At 38.0% G+C, this 27,923-nt stretch overlaps 1 protein-coding gene across 2 annotated transcripts; it reads left to right on the forward strand.

The window, feature by feature from the left end:
• Positions 1–26,928, forward strand: Tm2 (tropomyosin 2). Of its 2 annotated transcripts, XR_010858583.2 has the most exons (10): positions 1–139; positions 11,494–11,655; positions 13,475–13,600; positions 15,542–15,675; positions 15,764–15,881; positions 17,695–17,765; positions 17,853–17,991; positions 20,166–20,235; positions 23,207–23,422; positions 26,410–26,928. XR_010858583.2 is itself a non-coding variant. In XM_067137156.2 (9 exons), exons 2-9 carry the CDS (start codon positions 11,542–11,544, stop codon positions 26,490–26,492), a joined length of 855 nt encoding a protein of 284 aa, XP_066993257.1. In that variant the 5' UTR covers positions 1–139; positions 11,494–11,541; the 3' UTR covers positions 26,493–26,928. The 2 variants fall into 2 exon arrangements, 1 of the variants encoding a protein (XP_066993257.1); XM_067137156.2 differs by lacking the exon at positions 23,207–23,422.
• Positions 26,929–27,923: the final 995 nt, after the last annotated feature.

Here is a 27,923-nt window from a genome sequence, read left to right on the forward strand (position 1 = left end):
GGCAGGGCTTGCCATTTTTGGGTCCTGGGGCGTCGCCAGCCCGGGCGGACGGCGTCTCTGGTGGCTGGGACGGCGTGCGCTCTTGCTAGTTGGTTCGCGCTTGCACTCGCTACCGCCGACCGCTCGGCCATCCCAACAGGTAAGGACCACCATCAGACCCTCGTACTGTTTTATACACATTTATTTTCTTATGAAAAGTCATGTTTAAAGCCGCTTTTTACATCAACGACTAAAGGAACGCAAGTCTAACGAAGTAGCCTTAAAGTAAGTGTAACAGTGACAGTGAGTGAGGAAGATACCGTGTGATGGAGTGCAGTGCATCATTGTGCTAGTGTTACACTTTGAAATGTATCTGTAGCTGTGCCTTCAACGGCTACGGGGACTAAATCTAGTGATTTTGTGGAAAATATTCATTTGTACGTTAAAAATGCCTTCTTTGTCATGATCCAATCCTCCGTTAGTGAGAGACCGGCATATATGCCATGGTTGTCACATCTCATTTTGTGACCTAAGTTTATGTTAAGGGATATATGACTATTGGGAAGATGTTATTTACGCATCTGCGTAATGCATTGTATTACTTATTAGGAAGGGAAGTACAGATATAGTGAATCTGCAAAGAGGAGATACCAACTGTAGAAAACGGACACCTGTAATACAACCAGGAAGTACAATTCTATTAAATATAATGTTCAATTGGGCCATGGGTTTAATTTGTACTATTTGTGATTTTGTTATGGAGGAGTAACCACAATTCAGGAAGAATACTTACGTGTGTCTTTGTGCGGAATGTATGTGCATTAAGGCATTTTCGTATTGGGCGAGAGGTTTGTGTGCCCAGAGCGTACAACCGCTGGTCCGTGTATATATCATGATTGGAGATTGGTGAAAGAAATAGATGTGAAAATTCAGCTGTCGTCAACATTCATACACTGATAAATACTAAGTGGAGAGCGAATTGTTTACTGAATACTCTGGAATATCCAGACCAGCGTTCATGCTACGATTAGTAGGCGTTGTGCTCCCTACTGTGTTACTGAAGAAGTGCTCTTCACCCTTACCCGTGAAATATTCATGACACAACGCTGATAACTATAGAAATATCCCGTAATATCATTTCAACTTTCATTTTACACGTGTTTTTGGTCTGAGATCCTGGATTTCAAATGTGAATATCTGGAGACGAAATGTGCGGAAGAATCTTGTTTGATTTACATAATCACTGTGACTGTTACTGGATGTTTATAAGGGTAAAAGACGTAGCATTACTAACACTCATTGGAAGTCTGACATGTCGAAGTAATCTGTGCAATAACAAGAATTAAATCCGTACTGGATGAGGAGAATTAAGCAAGCGACGTGGCAAATGGAGCACCTTCACCTGAGGTAACTGTGTAGTGAGTGTATGGACGTGATGTAGTAATTCATTGCCTTTATATTCCATTTATCTATTGATACCGATAATGTCAAGCAATAACAAGCTCATAGGATACTGAAATCGGAATCATTCAGGAGCGAGTAAACCTTCCTTGGTTTGACTCCAGCCATTATATACAGAATGACCGATAAATAAGAATACGCGGAAAATTGAGGAACATAGTGTAAAGTACAGTTCACAACCTCTTCTGCATACCTCGATATATGCACAGTGTATGCGAGTTCGGCCCGATTGAAGAACTGGATTACAGCACTGTCATTGCTTCCACTTACTTGGTATTTTTCCCATCTACAGGGCTGGGAAGTTTCGCAGTTTTCCTTCCTTCACACATTTGCGTTTTTCCTACCCCTACATTCTTCTTTTATTGAGGATAACACTTTTCATTTTCGAGGACCTTCATGTGATGCCACTCGTGGGAAATCACGGAGGGCGGTGAACGATGAGATGATGAAATAGATTTTCGATCAACATATTCTGATTTCGACTTTCTTAATTCTTTGGTAAATGGAGAGGAATAGATATATTCAAGCAGTGTAGTATTATTGCATCAGATGTTGTACCTATACCCCAGCATTAACTTTGACTTCATTCCTTCATTCGATACTTCGCTTGAATATTGGGTGCATCTTCCTTATTGGCACGGTTATAAGTTACAGTAAAATCTGTTGCATTTCAGATAAAAGAAAATGGATCTTAATTAGTCAAATTTTGTTAATTTATTACATAGAGGCCTGTTTACAAGAAGAAGTCTATATTACCAATTTTGACTGTTACAGAAACGAAACCCATATCTTAACTTGCCTCGCCAAATATACAGATTTGGTAACACAATTTGCCTTCGAATATAATATAATATAATATAATATAATATAATATAATATAATATAATATAATATAATATAATATAATATAATATAATATAATATAATATAATATAATATAATATAATATAATATAATATAATATAATATAATATAATATACGTGACCTCTATTATTATGGTCCTAGGTGATAGGGCCTACTACTGTGCTATTTTCAGACGATAAATCTCAATTGACATCGCGTCAAAGAGGAAAGCAATTGCTACCTACTTACAATCCATTCTGGTTAGGGCATGAAGGGAAGGGTCGGTTATTTTACCACGTTTAACTCCAAGCTGAGTACACCTCTCGAACACTGCGTTTGTACTATAACACCATATATATTGATGGCACGTCTGAAGGATCCAGGCAACCTTCGGGTTGTTAGCTCAACCAACGAAGCAATAAACCAATCAATCAACGAAACAACCAACCATCCAATATACATACATACATACATACATACATACATACATACATACATACATACATACATACATACATACATACATACATACATACATACATACATACATACATACATACAACCGTATATCGAACATACATTTTAAGGGTAGCATGCCTGCCTCTTAGATGGAGGGATTTTAATTCTGGACTGAGGAGTCAGCGTTATGGGCCAAACCGAGTAGCTATTTCATACGAGATGCAGTGGATCCGGTCACGAAAACCAAACAATACTGCGCAGCAGTCGTCTTGGCAGGCCAAGTCCTTTAATGATTGTTTACAATTTGTTTTACGTCGCATAGACACAGCTAGGTCTTATGGCGACGATGGGATAGGAAAGGCCTAGGAGTGGGAAAGAATCGGCCGTGGCCTTAATTAAGGTATAGCCCCAGCATTTTTCTGGTGTGCAAATGGGAAACCACGGAAAACCTTCTTTAGTGCTGTCGGCAGTGCAGTTCGAACCCACTATCTCCCGAATAAAAGCTCACAGCTTTGTGACGCTAACCGCACGGCCAACTTGTTAGGTGCCCATTAATGAACGATTATTTTATATTTAATACTTGAAATAACATAAAATTTCTGTGTAAAATAGTTACTATCTTTGATTAACCCAGCTGTCGGTTAGAAGATAGGGTAACGTTTTTTTTTAAAATATCGAAATTAGAGGAAAGAAGACAATAAAGAGGAATAAATGGAAGGAAAAATAAAAGCGACGAGTCTGATATGTAACTTGAGAGCTTTGAGTCTTAGTAAGCTAGGGAGTTGAGATGCGGCGTATTCAGCACTCTTTGGCGAACATTTCCTAGCAAGTGAATATTTCAGAAACTCTGTAGGTGTAGAGTTAGCAGTGTTAATCCTCGTCCCAAAATATGGGTCGTCGAAGCGTATTTTTAGAGCGTTCTTGAGCACGTCTTCTTTGGATGCATGGCCCGCAGGCGGCACTGACGGAAATAGCCCGAGCCTTGCTCCCCTGCTGCCAGAGAGCTCTGCAGCTTCAACATCTTAAACTAATTATTACCACAATTAACAAGTTTCTAGGTCATTCCAATAGGAACGTTACGAAATGTTCCAGTTCAAAGTTAAAATTGGAACTGATCACTGCATCCTAGATACATTTGTTGATTTATTGACAAATTGCGTCCTCTGACAAGCAACATTAGACACGGCCAGTGCTTAGGTGGACCACCAAACGCTGCTTATTAGCGGAGGAAGGAAGGAAGGAAGGAAGGAAGGAAGGAAGGAAGGAAGGAAGGAAGTCAGCAATAAGTATTCGTTCAAGAGAACTGTACTCCTCACAGTTCCGCTTTTATATCATACCTACTAAATATCAACGTGTCAACATTATGGAAGCTGACACCATAACCTCAAATACCAATACATTTAAATGGGTTTTGCTTACATGTTTTAGGGCGTGATGGTAGATAGCAGAGCCACTGTTTTCTTACCAAGGCGGCCACGGTTTGAATCCCGGCCAATGCATATTAGCTTTTTGAAATAAAGATTCATGTCCCAGTGGTTCGGATTCCACGTAAATCTGGAGGTCGAATGGCTATGATTGCGATATCAATAGTCACATAAAACTAAAAGTTTGCTTGCTTACATTTTGACTATGGCTAAATGGTTAGCATGCTAGCCTTTGGATCAAGGGTCCCGGGTTCGCTTCTCGGTCGGGTCTGGGATTTTAACTTTCATTAGTTAATTCCTATGGCTCGGGGTATTTGTAACGTTTTCCGCAGGTCGCCTATACGGCGTCAACTCGAAAGACCTGCACCAGGACTCTCCGGAGGCCACACGCCACTATTATTACAACAACCGATACCTTTCTCGTAATGATATTACAGTAGCAAGCTTCTGTTAGTAGCAATAAAGAAATAATAAAAAAACCGTAGTAAGTCAGGATATAATTTTTCAAAGAAACTGATTTACTTGCTGTCCTGTAGATTGCAAATGATTTAAACCAAACACATGCTGAAATAACTCTACGCCTAGATTGTTATAAAATATTGCTCCAGCCGTGCTGTCTTAATTTGGTGTATAACTTCACACCAAGGTGACCATGGCTTGAATCCCGATAAATGCAGGTGACATTTCTGAAATAGCTATACCCAATGGTTCAAGTCCCGTGTGAAACTGTTGACCTTGTTTGTTTGTTTGCAAGTTATACAATATGAGATAATTTTAGCCTAACTCACTATTTACCATTTCTGATCTCTGAAACAAACAAACAAACACAAAAAGAAGCGAAGTCGTCTCCAAACAGATCCATGACGGCCTTTGGAGAAGCGGAAGGTAAAGGTAAAGGTTTCCCTATCGGTAACCTCGGCACTAAGCCGGGTAGCTCCACTGTATGTACGGCCTCCTTTGCCCCCAAGAATGAACCTTTTAGACGTAGGCTGATTTACCCTTAGGGCCATTGTCCTCTTGGGGAGCGGAAATCTCGTTTCTTAAAATTTTAAACTTTCTGACAGGGAATTGAACTTTCGTCCTTACAGACGAATCGAGCACGCCTTTACCGCTTCGGCTAAGCAGCCGAGCTACCCAAAATGTAGATAGGATTCATATAATATTTTTCATTGGATTGTCTTTGATTCTTTAATCTTTCTTTCTTCTTTCTTAATCCGTTTACCCTCCAGGGTTGTTTTTCCCTCGGACTCAGTGATGGATTGTACCTCTACCGCCTCAAGCTCAGTGTCCTGGAGCGTGAGACTGGATCGGGGGATATAACTAGGAAGGAGGACCAGTACCTTGCCCAGGTGGCCTCACTTGGGATGGGAAGATTGGAAGGGATAGAGAAGGAATAGGGAAGGAAGCGGCCGTGCCTTTCAGTTAGGTACTATCCCGGCTTTTGACTGGAGGAGAAGTGGGAAACCATGGAAAACCACTTCGGGGATTCCTGAGGTGGGAATCAAAGCCCCCTATACTCATTTGACCTCCCGAGGCTGAATGGACCCCGTTCCAGCCCTCATACCACTTTTCAAATTTCGTGGCAGAGTCGCAAATCGAACCCGGACCTGCAGGGGTGCTAGCTAATCACGCTAACTACAGCGCAGAGGCGGACCTTAAATCTTTAATACGTCTAACAATTGTATAGTGAAATGGATATTTTTATTGACTTGTCTTTGGTTACATTAAATCTTTAATAGGACTCACTTTATCTGCTGAGAAATCAACTGTTATTATTTTTAGTCGAAAAAGGATTCCATATACTTCACACATGATGCACCTCGGTCCGTGCTCCTTCCCACTAAAATCATCAGCGAAAACTATCAGGACTTCATCTCGATAGTAAGCTTACCTGGAGAAGTCACGTCGAGCACCTAGTAACAAGTTTTGAATGTTTTACGAGCTGTTTCTAGAATCTAGTGGAGTGCGGACACTACAAGATTGTTAGTACTGTATCGAGCATTAATACGTCTCATATTAGACTACGACAGCATTTTTTTTATGGAAATGCACCACAATACGTTCTCAGAAAAATTGATGTAGTACATTATCGTGTTTTCCGAATGTGTCTAGGGGCAATGAATTCTACTCCTACGAACGCACTCCTAGCGGAAGCCAAGGAGATGCCTCTCACGATAAGAAGACAATATCTGGCGAATACCTTCTTTATTCGCCAGTGAACACTGGGGACCAATAAACTGCAAATTAAGTCTACTACAAATGGCCATCGACAAAAATAATATCGGTCAGAAACATCAGACCAGATTATTGTATGAAAGCTTCAAGAATTTCGAACATTTGATTCTCCTCATACTTTAGTCTGAAAGACTCCTGTATTTCAACTAAAGTACGAACTTCTTATATTTACACCTTCCATATTGTTCTCACCATGCTTCATTACTAATAGTGTTTCCATCAATGAAAGTTTATCAGCTGTTCTCAATACCACATGGTCCAATTTTGTTCATATTTTAAACTGACGGATCCAAGACCACTGCAGGCGTGGTTTATGCATTCTTTTGTGTTACAACTCAGATGTCAAGAAACTGCTCCTTACCTCAAGGGACGTCTATTGTTACTGCAGAAATTTTAGCTATCCATTCAGCCATTAGCTATAGAATTCGTCACTTACGCAAAATTCTAATACTTTCTGACTCACAATGTCATTCAAAAGCTACAAAGTTCTCGTTGGGACCTGTCTACATATCAGTATATATTAGACATTTTGAACTTAATCTATACCGCCCAGAAAGCAGCTCAGGAAGTGCATCTCCTATGGATTAAAGGCCACGCTGGTATAAGGATGAACGAGATAGTAGACCAGCTAGCGAAAGAAGCCACAACTTGTGAACTCCGCCTTTACAAACAGTTACTATATTCTGATTTCCTGCCCATAATCAAACAACAGGTCTACAGGGAATGGTCTGAGTACTGGAAAATGTCACATCTTACAAGAGGAAAGCACTTTGCTAAAATTCAGCCCACCATACCAACGTAAATATGGTTCAAGAAATTGAAACTAACTCGCAGACACCTTTAATAAGAATGAGTCTGGGGCACGGATGCTATCCAAGTCACCTACACAGGATTACGGTCTTCGACAACCCTCATTGCCCAGAAGACCCTGGAGAAATAGCCGACTTGAACTACATCATACTGTCATGTCAGAAGTACTTCCAACAGCAGAACCATCTGTACTCTTCTTTGATGAAGTTAAATACCCCACTTCCAACTTCAGTTGCCATCCTGTTATCAAAACTAATTCCACAATTATGCGCTGTAATTTGCCAATATTTATCAGACTGTAATATTAATTTATAAGGTATGACTTTTTTCTTTTCAACCACGAAATGTATGTACCATAAATGTATGCTTACTCTGTAAATGCTGGCCGCATGGTCTTTCGAGGCTTAACGGCATTAAAAAATCTATAATACGTCTAACGATTGTAAAGTGAGATGGATCAAATGAAGAGCATCCAACAAGAATGGTATTTCAATAGGTTGTGCCGCTCCCTTTTAGTTGTTATTAGGCATTGAATATATAAGAGGTGAGAACAGCATTCCATTGCATATTTCGTTAACGTTCACTCGTTGGGTTTACCGCCACTATACGCCTTAGGAACTGGATTAAAAGTGCGTACTGTAAACATGCTTGAGGTACCGCGACATACACTGTGTGAAATCGTTATATACGAAACATTTTTGAGCATTGCAATTGCTAATATTCGCTACACAATGCCGTAAATGCAGCTTGTCACTTTCCAAGTTCTTTGAAAAAGTTGCATATTAAATAAATATTCTATTATGAATGATCGTAGCATGACACGAGGTATAGAAAGTTTGACATTGATTCTTCCGTTCCAGAAGCCCGCTTAGTTTTCGTGTCAAGAAGTGTACGTGATTAATCATTTGCACCGGAAGCATTTGGCATAATGATACAAGAATATCACCAAGTGACAGTCATACATTTTTAATGAGTCTTCTATTTTGATTCTGTTATGGTCTTATAACCGACTGACGTTTTCCAGAATTGCCACCGAAGGGACCTCACATCTTAACCACAGTTTTAATTAAATACGTTTAATACGCAGTAATTTGTATGTCTTTTATTTGAACACTCATATTATTATTAGAAAATGGACTGGAAATGTAAATTAAAAGCCTTCCATTTCGACACCATTCTTATCGTGGGTGTGAGAGCAAAACCGAGCCTTTACGCTGAATACAAACCAAGGAGATTCTTGTTTACGACGTACTCTCTCTCTCTCTCTCTCTCTTATCCTCTTTGTACTCAGAGTGTGATAGAGATCTTTTCACGACAGATTCGATTATATTTGACACATAATTTTGATACATATGTTAAATTGTACTATAGGCCTATGCTATTTTGGGAAAATATACTGCATTTGTTTAATATAACACTTAGGTTAATAATAATAATAATAATAATAATAATAATAATAATAATAATAATAATAAGAAGAAGAAGAAGAAGAAGAAGAAGAAGAAAATGCTGGTTTATGTGACTGATAATCCCATCATCATGTCAACTGGGTTCCAGTTTTACATGCAATATGAACCATAAGGGCGTAACTTTTCATTTAAAAATTTCACATGCAGTGACTTGAATTCTAAACATAGTCACCTTAACCATAAGTGACAATGCATCTCAGCTACCACGTCTTCTGCATAACAACAATAATAATAAATAATAATAATAATTATTATTATTATTATCATTACTACTACTGCTGCTGATCGAAGGCGTGATTAATGGAGAGGGTTGGCTGCTAGCTTTCTATCCAGACGACCGAGATTCGAATCCTAGTAAACTTGAGGGTGGCTCTGAAAAACCACATGGCGTCAGCAAGGGGAGCCGGTCTTAAAACCCAAGGAAAACCCAAAATGAGCCAGAGTGGCTCTAGCGACCCCAGTATTAACGGGAGTAAGTCGAAGTAAATGATGATGACGATTATTATTGTTATGATGATGATGATGATCACTATTATTATTATTATTATTATTATTATTATTATTATTATTATTATTATTATTGATTTAAACCCACTAGCGAGCGTTTATGACCAATTCTTTTTGGAAGTTTGCTTTTGTTCCCGATATCTCTTAAGCCCGGCCAATAACTTTTGCTTTCTCTCGTGTGAAAGTGGTTTCCGGGTCTCGGTACTCTTGGAAGGCGAGGACAGAATTAACCATATCACAGAATTTGGGGCTGTCTAGGACATCAAGGTCGGAAATTCCAGCGGAATCCAGGTTATTTTGGACTTCATTGAGCCAAAGACTCCCAGTCTTATAGCTTTTAATCAGTGAGAAGATCTTGGTAAGCCTATTGTTGTCCGTTCGTGAATGCTGTCGGTAGAACTTCATCCGCCTACGTCGTATGCCGGTTCAGAGCTCGCTTTTAGTTCCGTCTGGGAGTACTCTGGGTCCATGAATTTTCCTGAGGATACCTTTCAGCTTTTTTCAGGCCGTCTATGGTACCTTTCCTGTTCAGTAAGAGAATCTCTACTGACTATAGGAACTTGGGTGTGACTACAGTTCTGTAGTGACGGATTCTGGCATTCTTCGACATGTGCAGAGACTATTAATAAACAGAGAAACTTACTTGTTCGAGCTCATCCGGAAGAAAGCTCTATATCACATCAATGTAATATCGTCCCAGTACACAAAGTGAACCATACTACACAGTTTCAAAGGAAGTAGTGTGACCAGAAGGGACGTGGGTATTGAGTTAATATAGTTTCTTAGATTTAAACCACAGTGGTTACACAACAGTCAATTCTACCTCCAAAGTAGTAACTCAACTTACACATACTTTCTGTCACAAATGGCTCATATAAAACATCAAATACTTTTACATTACTTCCCTAATATTTGTTTTCATGCCCTCTTTGAAGATTCTAGGAACATCTCGAACTGTGAGCCACTTGACTCGTATTTCTCTGCCGCAGAATGCTCGAGGCGAGATTAAAATAGCGCGCAGGATCATCGCCTCCCAAGCGGCACCGCTGGCTGGGCTACGAGCAGACAGTACGTCAACCAAGAGCGCAAAACAATGGTTGTTGAAGTCATTTAGAAGGCTCTATATATGCTCTAAACATTCAACACATTCATTTACGGAGGAAAATAAACTCTTCGGTCTTTGAAAGCAACAGCATCTTCAGGTTTAATCATAAATAACCGATAATCTGTCTTCACAACTCGGGAGAATTCTAGTTCTGGCAACTTTCATTCTTAGTGTGACTTTCTGCTTGATCATTATCCTCATTCAGCTAAATATTGTAGCCATCGGTATTTAGTTGACTAACGAGACTGATAACATCATCATCAGTACAAAAAAGAAGGTGGTTGAATATCTTGTCTTCTTATATGACGCAGAGAGACTATCTTACAATGTGATCGGGCACGAATAAAAAGCTTTAAAATGTGGTGGCGGAGTAAAATGCTGAGAATTCCTTGGATAGCTCATCTCACAAACATGTCGATCCTGAACCAACTTAAGATAGACATTTACCTGTCGTGCAAGGTCTTTCAGCGGATCATACTGTATTTTGGACATACAATGCGCCGAGAAGGTAGTCTTCAGACTTGAGAGTTAAGGGCAAAGTCCAAGAAACCAGACAACAAGGACGAGTACCAACACGAGGGATTGAAATGGTGAGTGGCACCTTATAGGGATTTCTCCAAGTAACCGCTCTGACGGCTTTGGGTAGAGAAAAATGGTGAAGAATGGTTTATCAGCTAGATGACTAAATTATGATAGTCACGACGCCTCAGCTATGAGGCAAAACGAATAAGGAAAGGAAAGTAAAGGAAAAAGAAAAGTAAGACAAGAAAAGGAAAGTAGACCGTTTACACTAAAATCGAGTAGGAGTATATCATTCACCTTGACGGATGGACTGAGCATGACTTAATCACCTTAGATTCGAAGGGAATACTATGAGAAGTTCATGGATAACCTACCTGTACCACTTGTCCCTGTGATGTTTCAGTGATGTTTCAGATTTTGTGCCTTAACTTTTTCCTTTATAAGTTGTATTCAATCGGCGACCACATTATTCCTGTTAACATATCGACTCTGAAAGGAACGGCTTCAAATCATTCGGATAATTTATTGATGGCGTTCATACATGAATTATTGTTTTATTTTAGTGTATTTTGAAAGCCATAGATGTTCAAAAGACGTATGCAGTTAGTGTGTAGCTACTGTGGTGTGAACTATTCAGTTGTGTACATTGTGACTCACTAACTGATTGTTTCTTTTCAGCCCCTTGTCGTTTCATCTTGAGCAGAAGGAGACCAAAAAGCCGCCACCATGGACGCAATCAAGAAGAAGATGCAGGCGATGAAGCTGGAGAAGGACAATGCCATGGACAAGGCAGATACCTGCGAGGGGCAGGCCAAGGAAGCCAACCTCCGCGCCGACAAGGTGTGTACATTTCATGGGATATGCTATAGTGAATGGGTGCTAGATCGATCTATATAATGCGACGAGAGACATATTTTACGTAAATAATGAAATAAGGTTTAGAATAGCGCAATAAATTACCTTCTGAATATATTCTGTTCGAGTCCTGTACATAGATACAGAGAAGAATATTACAGATCTTTGCAGCAGAGGATTGTACCTTTTATTTTATTTTGGCAGTGATTTAATGTCACACCAACTCAGACAAGTTTTTGGCAACGATGGGAAAGGAAAGGGCTGGGACTAGGAAGGAAGCGACTGTGGCCTTAATTAACGTATAACCCTAGATTTTACCTGGTATGAAAGTGGGAATCTACGGATAACCACGGGAAATCGTCTTCAGGGCTGTCGATACTGGAGTTCGATCCCACCATCTCTCGAATGCAAGGTAGCAGCTAGAGTGTACTTGGGTTTGATCATAAATAACCAATAATCTCCATCCACAACTCAGGAGAATTCCAGTTCTGGTAGCGACCATTCTTAGTCTTGCAGCCAATTCGCTCGGTCCAAGGGCTTATAACGTCTTTAGGGACACAGAACTATCCAATGTGGAAGTTAACAGAACAGAACAGAACAGAAATGATGCGGGAAATGGAATTACGTCTTTGAGTTTAAAGGGAAAAGTGATTACGATTTCAGGGGAGTAATTGGGCTCGTAGCTATAGAAAAATGACTATGGGAGCAGCTTATGAGGAAAGTGAGAGGCTGGATATAAAACAAGAATTGCTCAAGAAAGGCTGAGCCACGGAAGCGAATACGTCCTTTGGGAGCTATAAAAGGCAATTTTTCTGCAGACTCTGGGGAGAATGGCTCAAACAGTAGCGCGCTGGTTTTCTGAGCCCAACTTGGAGAGTTCGACTCCAGCTTAGTCTGATGGTATTTGCACGTGCTCAAATACGCCAGAATTCCTGTGGGGCAGAATTCTGGGACATCGGCGCCCGCGAAATCCGTAGGAGTGGGATGTAAAACTATTATTATTATTTTCTATTTTTTATTTTATAAAACGGATACCAAATTACTACAATAACAGAAAATATCGAAACAAACGAATTATAAAACTTTTTAATGCTGTGGGACTAAAGTAAGGCCAAAATCATTTGTGAAAATGTATTGTAATGCCTTTTGCGAACATCGCTGTCCTTAGATGATTCATTTTTTTTCTATTTGCTTTACGTCGCACCGACACAGATAGGTCTTATGGCGACGATGGGACAGGATAGGCCTAGAAATTGGAAGGAAGCGGCCGTGGCCTTAATTAATGTACAGAACCGGCATTTCCCTGGTGTGAAAATGGGAAACCACGGAAAACCATCTTCAGGGCCGCCGACAGAGGGGCTCGAACCCACTATATCCCGAATACTGGATACTGGCCGCACTTAAGCGACTGCAGCTATCGAGCTCGGTAGATGATTCATACTAATATTATGAATTTATAGTATATTCACGAAAGCAGGAAATATCTGGGGATAGTACATAGATCTGTATAGGGAGATAAGAATAATTTAAATATAGGATTTTTGCTCAAAGGGTGGTCATGCTAGGGATAAATTATGAGTGACAATATCATTTATTGAAAGAAGATATTAGATGTATAAAATAACATTGTTTAGTGAGTAAAGTAGTAAAGCTGATAGTTTCATTCACTAGCATCAACCACTTGCTTTTCTAGCTTATTTCTATAAAAAAATGTCAACAATAGATGAGGAAGTGTCTCTTATGTACATGTTGGTTTAGAAACAAAGAATGAAGCGAAATACTCATGTAAGATTGTGTTCCACAGATCAATGAAGACGTGCAGGAGCTGGCGAAGAAGTTGACCCAGGTTGAGGCTGACTTGGCCACCACCAAGAAGAACTTGGAGCAGGCCAACAAGGACTTGGAGGAGAAGGAGAAGGCTCTGCAGAACGTAAGAACATTATCTGTTTACTTAGACTTCCTGACACCTACAGCCGTGGAAACGATCTATTTTACAACATCAAAGTAGATTGCCGAACTAGTAAATATAAAGGTACCCTACAAATAGAACTATGGTCACTGAAAGAAGGTTTTGGAATTCATCCTCAAGTCATGGATAGAAGGATGTATAAAATTCACTTATACATACATACATACATACATACATACATACATACATACATACATACATACATACATACATACATACATACATACATACATACATACATACATAATGATCGTTTCCGTCATGAGACCATTTAAAGAATGAGAGATTTAGCTATCTACAAATATATTTCTTCTTCTTTCTGGTCTTTTTCCCAATTTATTGGGGTCAGTAATGGATGTGATTTGACACTGTTTTACTGCCGGATGCCCTTCCTGACACCAACCCTATGTGAAGGGATGAATTCACCATTGCGTGTTTCTGTGGTGGTTAGTAGTGTGCTTTGTTGTGTGCAGATGAAGGGAAATGTAATAAGATGAACACAAACACCCATTCCCTTGCCAGAGGAATTAATCACATACAGTTAAAATTCTCTAGCCGGCCGAGAATCGAACTCGTGCCCTCTGAATTGAAGGCTAGTGCACAGATCATTCAGCCAAAGAGCCAGTCTATGTCGAGATATATTATTACATATTATATTAATACCTGCCTCATTTTACTTATTCATACCTTGGTAGATACATGACTTGAGGATATTATGTGATATTCTTCGATGATGTGTGGGTACGAAATTATGACGGAAAAAAATGATTGAAGAATTACAATAAATACTTTTCGTTGCAGAAAACTTCAGTTTTTAATACATTCTGTTGATGTTAACTCCTGTAAATATGTGGTGAAAGTGTAGCTTTTTTTAACCTCTTAAATGGGAACTTCAGGTTCGATTCCCAGTTAATCCAAACTTCTAATCTTGGTCTCGGGATTGGGAATTCACTCAGCCTGCTGAGCAAAAACAAGAGCTGTCTATTACGAGAGGCAGTGAATACGCCGAATGCAAGTTAAGAGGTTGAGAGAATCGTAACCACGGCCATTTGTTTTAGCATTATGGTCCTTTAAATGCAATACGAGCTTATAACTTAAGTTTATATTTGAGGAGCGTCTGTTCAAAGCGTGCTATTTCCACTTCAAGATAAAAAATTAATATTTTATCCATATGCATTGCAGTAGTTAAATACTATCGTATGTTAGGAGCAATCCAGACCAAAATATGTGTAGTTCCTAAAAAAAAGTACCATACCCGATCATGGTACGTTCACATTCTTTTTATCCTACGTTTTATGCGTTTTTCACGCAACTTTATTTTGATGGAAATAGCGCATTTTGAACAGACAATCCTCATAAGAAAAATACAGGATCAAAATTCAGGAATAGATTATTCGTATGCTCAATATAAAAATAGATTTAATCATTTTGTGCTTGGAAATACCCAATTTCTAAGTTACAGAACGATGTTGCAGCAACTCTGTGAGTGAATGTGGAGCTGTCAGACTACAGCAGAAAAGTTGCAATGAGGTTAGAGCTCAGGGAGCAGACAAGCTAAGATCTCCATTCAGGCAGGCGGTGGACATTTTGAACATTACATTCAAGGCGACACCAACAGAGTGTATCATAATTAAAAACAAATAACCGTAATGGAATGCATTAAGGTCGTACTTCAACGTTGTAAAATTCAGAAATGGAGCCTTTTGGGATCCAAGTTGATATAACCTAATTTTCTTCTTCACACAAGGGGAATTATTGTTCTTGAAATTTTGACCTGTATTATATTTTATATTTAATTTATGCTGTGTGTTGTTAATATGCAACTATACACTTAGATAATGTCTAACGACCTTCACCCCTAAAGCTCTCTCAATCTTCAGTTTGAAACGTTTCTTGCTGCAGGCTGAAAGTGAGATGGCTGCCAAGAACAGGAAGGTCCAGCTGATTGAGGAGGATCTGGAACGTACTGAGGAGAGGCTCAACACTGCCACCACCAAGCTGACTGAGGCGTCCGAGTCAGCTGATGAGGCCCAGCGGTCAGTACAACTGCCGTGGAATTCTAGTTAAGTGGAGACTTTGGTGTATGAAGGAACTCATAGTGATTTCATGTACCTTATGTTACAGAATGTGCAAGGTGTTGGAGAACCGCAGCCAGCAAGACGAGGAGAGGATGGACCAGCTCACCAACCAACTGAAGGAGGCGCGACTGCTGGCTGAAGACGCTGACGGCAAGTCCGACGAGGTCAGTAACACCACAACCCACTCATTTTGTTGACACCATGTTGACCTTCCCACCGAAGATTCGCACCTCGTGAAGCGTGTACGGTCATCACATGTGCCCAACTGAGTCTGACATTGTTTCCACGCGCTTGTACTAGACCCCTCTTCTTCATGTGCTCCCTATGACCACCCTTCGTCAACATTTGTTCCTTTCCGACCTCGAAAATATTATGTTTGCGGTGCCCAAGAGTCATTTTTCCCGCCTTTCACGCCCCCAACTTTCTATATCCGTTAACTTCATTCTGCAAGAGTTCGGAGCTCTTCGTCTTTCAATTAATATTAAGGGTGGCTAAACATCTCGTAGTGTCTCCCGTGAAAGGAACAATTACTACCACCACCACCTAAATCATCATCATAGACCTCAAGAACAACTCTTCAATTTCAACCAAGACGCCAACCAAAATCACACTGTTAATAATCCTAACATATTTAAAAATAAATATTAGTAAAGCCCTACGGTTGTCACTATGTGCAAATTTTTAATCTTTATTGTTAATGATTCGAAAACAGATTGATTTTTTTTTTTTTTACAATTTTGATTTACGTTGCATCGGCAAAGATCGGTCTTACGGCGACGATAGAATAGGAAAGGGCTAGGAGTGGTAAGGAAGCAGCCGTAGCCTTAATTAAGGTACAGCCCCAGCATTTTCCTGGTGTGAAAATGGGAAACCACGGAAAACCATCCTCAGGGCTGCCGACATGAGGTTCGAAACCACTATCTACCGAATGCAAGCTCACAGCTGCGTGACCCTAACCGCAGGGCCCACTCGCTCGGTAGATACATCTTCACGGTATGCCATACATTCATACGTTGCTAACTGAAATGCCACCATGTCATTTTCCTTCATTATTTTCCCAGTTCAACACTAATCTTCACTTTCTGTTCAACTTGTGCCCTTTGTAACAAACGTCAACTTCTTACAATGTGCCCTCTGACGCCTTGTAAAACGCTGTGGAGCTGACTTATAAATAAATGCGAGAATTGACAACATATGCCTGTCGCATTTAAAGTAAAATGGAACAACTTTAAAGTCAAGTAAAGCTTGGTCATTTCTAATATAGTCTACACATGAATGGTTGCAGAAATCGCTTATCTATATATTAATTTTTAAAATGAAAACTGAAGTCAGTCAGTCCGGCCATTCTATCCGGTCGATTTACTTCATTCTTTTTTTAACTGAAGGGTATTCATGCAAAGATTTGTCATCAGGTACTATAAATCACTTAACTTCCGCCTTCCTCAAATTATTTGACTTTTTCAATTTTTTGTCTCTTTGAAGCAATCATATCTTTGGTTCTAATTGAGGTATGCAGTTTATTTTGATCTAAAAACACTCAGTGGATCAAGCGATTTCTTTTGAGGTAATAACTACTTAAATTGGTAGATTCTGAGAAAAGGTATGAGTACATTTGTCTCCATGACGAAGATCTTTGAAGGATTTTTTAACAGCTCGGCGCGTAGTGTTGTTCCAAGGAACGTTTAATTCAATTTCTTTGTGTGATGTATTTTCAAGTGTTTTATTAACATAATATTACATTCTATTACCACAGCAGATCATGTGCTTTATATCATTAACTCGAAACTTTGCAAATACATCCGTGAGGATAGTAACGAATAACACCATACTTTGTACATTGCGGGCGGAGCCAGCGGGAAACTGCTAGTAATGTATTACTTTTCAGAAAACATTTGACGCACCTAAATTTACAGACTTTATTACTTACCATGTAATGTATCCTTAAGTGATGGATTGGGTGCTTTTTCGTGTTCTCAGGTATCCCGCAAGCTGGCCTTCGTTGAAGACGAGCTGGAAGTGGCTGAGGACCGTGTCAAGTCCGGAGACTCGTAAGTTTTCTGATTTTCTTGTGCGACTGCTGTACTTCTTTATGGAATATAGACTTGTGTATACTGAATTTGTGTTAAACTTTGTAGCAAGATCATGGAGTTGGAGGAAGAGTTGAAAGTCGTGGGTAACAGCTTGAAGTCCTTGGAGGTGTCCGAGGAGAAGGCCAACCAGCGAGTGGAGGAGTACAAGCGTCAGATCAAGACCCTTTCTGTCAAGCTAAAAGAGGTAATAATAATAATAATAATAATAATAATAATAATAATAATAATAATAATAATAATAATAATAATAATAATAATAATAATAATAACAATAATAATTATACTCAGCAGAATATGTTTGCTTGTGGACTCTTTTTGTCCATGTAACAGTTTCACAAAATTTGTTAGTGTTTGCTGTTGACGTTAAGAAAAGTAAGATGTGACATCTTCCCTGTATCACTAGACTCAGGCCACTTTCTAGCTGTGAGATTCACGAATCTTGATTATTGGGCAAAGCTATTGAGACACAGAAGACCTTTGTTGAATAGTGGGATGTTTTAAAATACTGAGAAACTTCTATTGCAACAGTGGGACACGTTGTTAAATCTAAATCGTATTTGCAAAACTTTCTTTATATCTAATAACAATCGAACAATTCTTGAAATCGTATGAGACTGATAGGGACTACCTTCAGGAATACCTTATTTATGCTTTCTAGTACACATTGTACATATTGACTGTGATAATGGGTATTTACCGCCACTAGAATTTAATGAATGAACTACTCGAAACATTAATAATCTAAATTCTTGGAAGAAGTAGTAACAATTTTTTTGAGGAAACTGTCTACAAATGAACTCTGGAAGAAGTTATTGAATGAACTAAATTTTCGCTCGGATCTTAGTGGAACCATCTAGGCACAAAACATATGTTTCTGCTCTGACTTTCAACTAACCTGTCCTAAATTCTATCCAATAGAAAAATGATTTCTTCGAACCTTTGTTAAGGTAGCAGGGTCAGCAGCAGCGGTAGCGGAATAAATATAGATAGTTCATAGTTATATATTCGTCGATTTTACAGTTGGAAAGTTTTGGCCATGGTGTTTAGAAGCAGAGTACTTCGTTTATGAAATTAGTAAACTGCTACAGGATCTCACAGATTATACCCGTGCTGCTGAGTATCGGTGTCGCTATTCAGAGAGGGAATGCTGCAAATTTCGTGGGGAGGTTTTGCAACTTCCCTTCATTGTAGGGAATGTCTTATTTAAATTCTTGTACTTCTTCATTTTCATGTTCATCTTAATCTTAATCTTCATCTTCATCTTCATCTTCATCATAATCATCATCACTACCATCTTCTTCTTCTCCTTCTTCTCATTATACGTTCGGTCCCCTAAGGAGCCTGTAGAATCATTACTTAGCATTGGTCTTCTACTTATCTTCCCAAAATTTCGTCATCCTCGCGCTAAAAATCTACCGTCTTTCTTGTAGGAACACGTTTTTGAGTTTGAAATTTCTTGATGTCGGTTCCTTGGTTGTGAACTCGTGTGTGAGTTCATTTTATGTATATATTTAGTCCATATAGTTGCCAGTGGGTCAATATTGACTTCTGTGAGATCCTTTTGGGTGTCTACTAGCCAGCGTACTTTGGTTTGTCGGGTTCAATTGGTGATTAATATTTTCTTGATCAGTCACTAGTCGTCCATTCGTGTTATATGTCCATAGAATTTCATACGTCTTTTCCGTGCGATTGAAGTGATTCGTTCTTATTCTTATTTTTATTATTTTAGAGTCATTGTGTCCAATATTTAATACATCATGACAAGACCTGCCATAAGGCAGAATACCTAGATAGATAGAAGGAGTATGTATTCCATATCTCGATGAAAGGTGAACGGCCAAGAAAAGCTAGACGTAAATTAAACAATACACAGCATTCACAAGCCATTGGCGTTGAACTAGGAGGAGAATGAAACTGTCAACAAGTACGGTGAAATATGTGAATGAGTACTTTATATGTATTTTTACTGCAGTTAAGGCAACATAATATGACATTGTCGCTAGAATGAGGGCAAAATGTAGTTAAAAAGTCAACGATAAAGAAGCTTCTGTTTTTTCTTGAGTCATACTTTAATCTAAGTGACGGACTTGATTTTAGAATGTTGAGTATAAAGTCTGCATGTCGAGTCCTTCGTGGTGTTAACTGTTCATTTATAGAAGTATAAACACTTGATGGAGACGTAGTTTCGGGAAAGGAAAGTAGCCAATTCCATTGGCACGTACCACTATAGTTTTACATTTTGATACTGATTCCTTACTACACCCACAATATTTATAATGCACAGTATAGTAAAATGAATCACGCAGCGTTTTGTTTGGTGATTTGAAAGAAAGCTTAATGCTATACATTTTGTTTCAGGCTGAAGCTCGTGCTGAGTTCGCCGAGAAGACTGTTAAGAAGCTCCAGAAGGAGGTCGACAGGCTTGAAGGTAACGTGACGCCCCTGAAACCCTGTATCACCAATCTCCTACCTCGGCAAACCCCTCTGAGAAACCTTGGGGTCATCGTACACAACCTAAAATTGACACTTCGGTTTAGTACCGTTCTTAGAATGATCATGTAATAGTTCTTCGATATCTCAACTTTCTCTTTATTTAGGCATAGTCACATAGATATTGTAGAGTCTATTAATTGTATAATATTTCCGTGCGAGATGATCATCTTGGTTTCTTAGAATTTTGATTTTGATAGAAAATCACGATGGAAATGCGTTCCTATTGCATTTTACTACACATTGTTTGCAGGCAGTTTTAAATATCTATTAAACTTCAGAATTTCATGGAATTACTTATTACACATACTGGGCCATGCATAACTGTAGCTGTATTTTACATAGATATAATTCTTGTTTAGAAACATTTAAATTCTATTCCACATCTCTTTAAAGACTGACTGAATAAATACACCATTTGACTAGAAGATGATATTTTAACAGGATACAATTATGATGCTTCTTTTAATCAGTCACACGAGGGTATATTACTACAGCAGAATTTGCAGGGCATGAGCGCTGAATTCATTATTGTTGAAACAAATATGAGTCAATTGAGGTAACACAAATTTTATTCCCATCATAGATAGATGAGCCAATATAAAAATAAATTACAGATGTCAGTACACATCCCATTTCTGATTTCTTTAATTTAGCAAATTGTCAGTAAGTAGGTTCCTGTGGCATGTTGCATGATGGTAATACACGTATGTCTATATATAGTAAAAATAGCATGATGTAAGTAGTAAACGTTGAAATACAAGCTTGATGTAGAATCTAATGTTAACATATGCAATGTGTTATCACTATACAAAGAATAAGTTGAAGATGGTAAATGTGTTACAATGTTTATTTTATATGTTTAAGATAATCACAAGAGCTATTTGTGTAAACGCCTTAAAGTGCGAGTAACATCAGTCGCAAGGTGAATTTTGATCGCAGTAACTTTGTGCTGGCTGACTGCTTGGCATGGTGGATGGTGATATAGTTATTTGGTCTAGACTAGAACAAAGAAGTTCACACACTTCATGGTCTATGAATGTAAATAAATGTACAATTTTCATGGCAAGTATTATCTACTTAGGTATGGAAGAAGGGTAAAGAAGGTCATTAAAATTTAATTTTAATTACATTACAAAGTATAAATTTACTAAAATCGTTATTAAAAAGAAAGAGATTACAAATTCCATGGCACTTTTGAGTAGGAAAGGAAAAAACTAAGAAGAGTCTCAGTTAGGAATGCAAAGATACTGATAGTGTTTGACACAAGGCAGAAATTATGATATGTTCATAAATAATAAATTCGTAACTGTAATAAGCGAATTTAGTAAATAACTAGGAGATATAAACGACTGAATGGGAAGGAGCCAACGATTTAATCATTATGTTTTGTAAAAAATAACTTATTGTGGGATTCAGTGAGTGAGTTTGAGAACTTAAAGTTTGAAGTAGGCTAGAGTTACAGTATTGTGCTCGTTAATTTATAAGAAGTAAAATTATAAAAATTTTAAAAATTGAATTTTTAAGGAAGGGAGCAACTGCCAACTATTCAACCACAAACGTACACCTGCAGTAGAAGTAGCACGGTACACAAGTTTTTCTTCAAGCTCAGTTTTCAAAATGTCTGAATGAATTTGTGAGACATCTTTCAAGAAAAGAAAAAAATAGACTTAATCAAGACCGCATAAGAAGTTCCTACACTTACTATAAGTTACATCAATATGTAGTTGACTTTACCATAAAGCGTAGATTTCTCTAATGCTTCAAATAAATTATAAAGCTATTGATCTAACTTACATCCAGTAGCAGTATGTAATTCTGAAAAGTATGTACAATTTGAAGTTGTAAATAGAGATAGCATGGTGTTGCCTGCCTACAGATAGTATAAATTGTGCCGTTGCTAAATGGATAACATAAGTGTAGTAGAATATTGCTTGCCTATATCTAGTTTCGCTTTTGTACTGCCTAAATTTAGAATATGAACGATATAACTTCACCTTACTGCGTTTTTCCAGTTTGTATTTTGGTGGCCACTTAATTTATTGTTCTAAAAATGAAAAGGGTGATTATTGTTCAAATTGCAACTCGTTTGTCATACATTCTCTTACATAGTTGTTGAGATGTAAACGGCTTATTTCTTGAATTATGGCACTTTAAATAAGGACCTTGGGGCTCATATTTTAAGGTTAAATACAACATGAAGTTAACTACTCAGAACTGGAACAGGCAACGTTAGGTTTAATTCATGGGACGTCCATTTACTCACTCTTTTGCAAAGCCTTTGCGCTACTATCTGAAAATGTTAGGTACTGTGCAAAAGTGAAATATGAAATAACCTAGACATTAGATAGATCTGTCGATGAATGGGGATATTTACGCATGGAATTTCAAGCAGTTAGAGGTCTACGTGTATTTGGGAGAGTTTGACTCTCCTCAGAATATCTGGAGTACATGGATGTATATACATAGATAGGTGGTTCTTAGAGAGTGGGTTTTTAATGAAGTTAGATCATTTCATGTACATGTTTTCAAAGTATTGTAGTTCTAAATGTATGTGATTTATTACCAAATTATCTTCATGACAGGGCGTGCAGTTATATGGGTGTTTTTTCGGTTTACTTGTTATTTTTTCATTTAACAACACTCAATGATTCTTGGGAAACTCACAAGTAATCACTTTCAATCGAAGGTCATTTTGATGTGATCATTTTGAAAATTGTTCGCGTTTTTAATTTTCGAATAATTATTTGTTCAAAACTTTGAATACTTTTGATGCAATAAGAGTGATCACCATCCACCTTTAGCTGGCAGTATATGTTTGTCTGCTGCAACTTTAACGTGTTTTAACACGGAGCTCTTCGCTGCTGTACTAACAGTGACTGGCAACGCTTCCTTGCTGTTTGTTTCAGACGTGCTCTTCAGCGAGAAGGAGAAGTACAAGGCAATTACAGACGACATGGACTCTACGTTCGCTGAACTCACTGGCTACTAAATTCCTCTTAGCTTCCTTTACTTTTCTCACTCATTCTCTCTCTCTTTTAACCATGCAGGTTTTTCTTTTAGTTTACGCCTCTTTTCTTTTTTCTTTTTCTTCTGCTGCTTCTCGTCGAGACCGCTCTGCCAAGGTACATGCTATACTCAAAACCATGTGAATATTTTCTTGTAACGCTAAATAAGTTGGAGTGGTACGACGATATGCTTGTGTCAAAGATTGCCTTGTTTAGAGCAAATTTCGGGCCAAATTTAACATGAGACATGTTAGTTGTTTACAATAAGATACTTATTTTGACGATTAACAGTGTCAGTAAATATTTCAATAATGCAATATTTTCGTCTATTTTAATAGCGATGGATGTACGGTAATAACATTTTATTGCTGACGTATATTTTAATTACACCAAGGTAATTAAGTGCTTCTAGACGAAAGTAAATCCAGTACTGTGTAATTAGTACTTACCTAAACTAATGTTTAGACTTCATTTTCCGGATTTCTTGGTAACATAAGTTATTTTCATGTATTACTTTCTTTTAAAGGGCAAATTGCTTGAAAAATGATGTATTTATTGATGAAATATCTCTTTCTCATACAATTCTACATCTGACACAGAGAAAGTTTCAACTTGTATTGGGATCAAAATATATTTCCTGTTAAGTTGCAAATATAATATGTAGTTTCATATCTAATATAGTTGTTACAAGAGCACAATTTCATCAAAGTGGGATGAAATATACTGAATTTCTGATAAGAATTCTATTATTATGGTTGCGCTTTTACACTCCACCTTATATAGATTTTGCAATTGGTTATATTCATGAAAATATTCAATTGGTTTTGACATTTTTGTAATATATATTGATGCTATTATTTACTCTTACATTTGCATAATAACATAAACTAATCGAGGGCAAGAAATGAAACTCGGACAATCCCATTGTACAATAATACCGGTGTCATTTACAGAGTATAGTGAATTTATCATGTGACTTTAAACAATGGGCTATTTTACTCTATTGCGGATGGTAATTGTTGATAAAGTTACGTACATTGATTTTCTCCTCTGGTTAATGACTATGTTATGAGAATAATGTATACCAATACACCGGTAGTTGTAAGGTGGATCCGTCCACTAAGAATAGTGATGACCGATATTTTCATTCAAAATATAAATACATTTTCTTACTAAGCACAAGCGAGAACTAGTGGTGGCTTCTTCATGGATATATGAAGTGTACTTTAGTGTCGTGTTTCATTTCTTGCCTCCAGTGAAGCAGTGCTATCTAGTAGGAAGCTTTTCATTTGCTAATATGGTCAGGTTACAGCTAGCACTTACCCGCTGCCTCTTATTACACAAGAAACTAAATAGGTCCGAATTAAAATGTTAAAGGACATAGAATATAGACAAGTTCTTAAATATGTTCCTTAATTGAAGAGTGAATTATTTCTCATGGTGTTCATTTAAAAGACCAACCAACTGGTGAAATTTGGTAAATATTGTTAATTGAGGTGAATAAAACACAAGTGTCTCATACTGTGGTAAGTATTCTCAGAAAGACTTATATCCTGATTTAAGTTGTTAGGTCGTATTGTTTCTCGAAGTATAAGGAAACAAATCCTCCAACAATTTCCTTATTTGAAGAGTGAATTATTTCTTACGGTGTTCATTTTCAAGGTTTCAACTTATCAGAAAAACCAACTAATGCAGTTAGGTGAATATTGATAAAATTAGATGAATAACACATAACATAGAACAAGAGTCCCGTACGGTAGTAAGTATTCTCAGAAAGCCTTATTTCCTGAGTGAAGATGTTAAACCGTATTGTTTCTCGGAAGTATTACGTCTCTTTATTCCATGTAACGCGCAGCTACAGCATTTTTACTTCAGCCCCGCCCCCCTCCTTTGTGAGAATTCCAATTTGCGTCTGCCTTTAAGCTGGACGAGGCGCCAATGCTTGTTAATTGTAATAAATTTTTCTCCCGAACTCTATTAGTTTTAAATACTGTTGTAGACTTGTAGATAATACAGTACAAACTATCATGTACACATAGAATTGAACAGGTCGTAAGACTGGTATTTTCTCGGTTTTTGGAAGAGTACAAGAATAAATAAGCTGGGATGGTTAAAATTAAATTTTATATCTATAATGAAACAGACGGTGGCGCATTGCGTCCTATGCCTAGTACAACAGAAACTATGAAATACTGTTTAAAAAAAATACGCCTTGAAGTCTCGCAGGTTTTGAGACTTGGCTGAAGTTCTATGTTAAGACCTCTTTAATTTCGAATAAATATTAAGACGAAGTTAAAAATTAGGAGGATCGCCTGTTCTTTAGAAGATTAATATAATAATTAAATATAGGGTAGGCCTACTTTTTATGTTGGATACATATTGCAATATGCTATTGTATACCACTAAAATTCGTGTTTCATGATGTCAGAAGAACGGTACCGATGCGTGCACGATAGTGGAATTACTACGACGGGGATGTCAAACAAATAAATAACTATGCATAGAGAGTGAAGGAGGAGCCTCCGTGGCTCAGACGGCAGCGCGTCGGCCTCTCACCGCTGGATACAGTGGTTCAAATCCCGGTCACCCGTGTGAGATTTGTGCTGGACAAAGCGGAGGTGGAGCAGGTGTTTCTCCGGGTACTCCGGTTTTCCCTGCCAGTCTTCATTCCAGCAACACTCTCCATTCTCATTTCATAGCATCTATCAGTCATTAATAAATCACTTCGGGAGTGGCGACCCCATCGTACTAATAGCCTGTATCTGCTTCATTCATTCCTTCCCTGACCCGGTCAATGACGCGAAAACAGGTTGTAGGTTTTCATTTTTCAGAGAGTGAAGGAAACAGCACATACCGATATGATGACTACCTCTTAGTATTCTGTAATATAAAATAAAGACTATGTTCAACGTACAGCATTTTCCCTTAATCCGGGTCAGGATGAGTTGGAAAGATATAACTGTTACTGCAATTCATGAGTCGGTAATATACCAACGCTCACATTTCCACATTTCCACATTTGTTGATACTGAAAGTGGAATTTTCTGATGAGTTGGAACTTATGTTTGTAACTAAAGATTCTAATCAATTCTTGTATTTTTCAGACGAACTCGGCATCAACAAGGATAGATATAAGTCCTTGGCTGACGAGATGGACTCCACCTTCGCCGAGTTGGCTGGCTATTAAACGCGACGAGCGAGACCCTTCATCACCAGAGGACGGCTCAGTAGACCTTCTGCCGCGACCTCTAACATCACTTGTCGGTTGTGTTTACCTTCTGATTTCTTCTTTTTTCTTCTCTATTACAAAATGCCTGCAACATATATTTTTTGCCGTAGGAGAGAGATTACAATCGCAATGGCAAACGTATTCTTTATTTTCGTTCTTCTCCTGTACACATCTAGCAAGAGAGATTTGGAGCTACATCACCATCTTTGTATATAATACTAAGTGTGCTCAATTCGTGCCCATGTAATTATCTATTTTGTTAATAAAATGTATTAATTATATGAGGTACCAAACGAACCACATAAGATCATATTTAATGAAGTTATTTATGAAACAAATATTTTAAAATTTGGTTGATTGTACACAGTTCTTTAATTAAATTATGGAACTCAAATTATGTTAATATATTTACCATTTCTTTCTGTCTGATTGATATAGAAAATAATAGCGTATGCAAATACAAAGGGTTGTTTCTGATCAATAGTAACAAATTTCAAAGTTCGCTTTGGCACCGAACTTAAAAATACGGAAGCGATTTTAGAGATGAAGTTTCCACGATTTCTATTAAGTTATTTTTCTGGGTTGTATAGTGTTGTTGTTTTATTTACCTTTTGTTCTGGTTCCTAACGTTTCAGATACATTGCGGTACTTTTCTTATCAAGGCGACTGATTTACCCCTATTCGTTCTGAGGTAATCAGCCTCCCCAGGCAGCTAAAATCAGCTAGAAAGGAATTTTTCATTTTTCATTTGCATTTTAGTTCGGGGTCTCTAAGTCGTGGCACTAAAGGAAATATCGTACCTGTTTCCTCGCTAGGAATGCTACCAGACAGATACCGTATTAAGGAGCGTGGTACTGGAGGCTGATGATAATGGCCACGAGAAAACCCCGTAGACAGAAATAAAAAGTTGCCTACAGGTAAAACCTGGGAGGTCAGTGTGTCTCACCTTATAACCTCTGTTCTTCGCTGGATCCCACCAGTTTCGAGAGCAACTTTGGAATCCGAAGTGTATCTCGCGTTCGGGGATCAGCTGTGAAACTGTAACTTAGTGGGTCCTGCGTTTTCATGCTCTGGTTTGTGAATAACAAGCATCCAAGAACTGTTGATTTTATAATCAATCAATCAATCAATCAATCAATCAATCAATCAATCAATCAATCAATCAATCAATCAATCAATCAATCAATCAATCAATCAATCAATCAATCAATCAATCAATCAATCAATCAATCAATCAATCAATCAATCAATCAATCAATCAATCAATCAATCAATCAATCAATCAATCAATCAATCAATCAATCAATCAATCAATCAATCAATCAATCAATCAATCAATCAATCAATCAATCAATCAATCAATCAATCAATCAATCAATCAATCAATCA

Source organism: Anabrus simplex, chromosome 1, assembly GCF_040414725.1.
Source record: "Anabrus simplex isolate iqAnaSimp1 chromosome 1, ASM4041472v1, whole genome shotgun sequence".
Lineage (NCBI taxonomy): Eukaryota > Metazoa > Arthropoda > Insecta > Orthoptera > Tettigoniidae > Anabrus > Anabrus simplex.

What these genes read in the sequence shown, in the direction of transcription:
- Tm2 (XM_067137156.2), top strand. Translation starts at nt 11,542, where the DNA reads ATGGACGCAATCAAGAAGAAGATGCAGGCGATGAAGCTGGAGAAGGAC. An exon ending in AGGAGAAGGCTCTGCAGAAC is followed by an intron (nt 13,601 to 15,541) that starts GTAAGAACATTA and finishes TTCTTGCTGCAG; the next exon opens with GCTGAAAGTGAGATGGCTGC. An exon ending in CTGACGGCAAGTCCGACGAG is followed by an intron (nt 15,882 to 17,694) that starts GTCAGTAACACC and finishes TCGTGTTCTCAG; the next exon opens with GTATCCCGCAAGCTGGCCTT.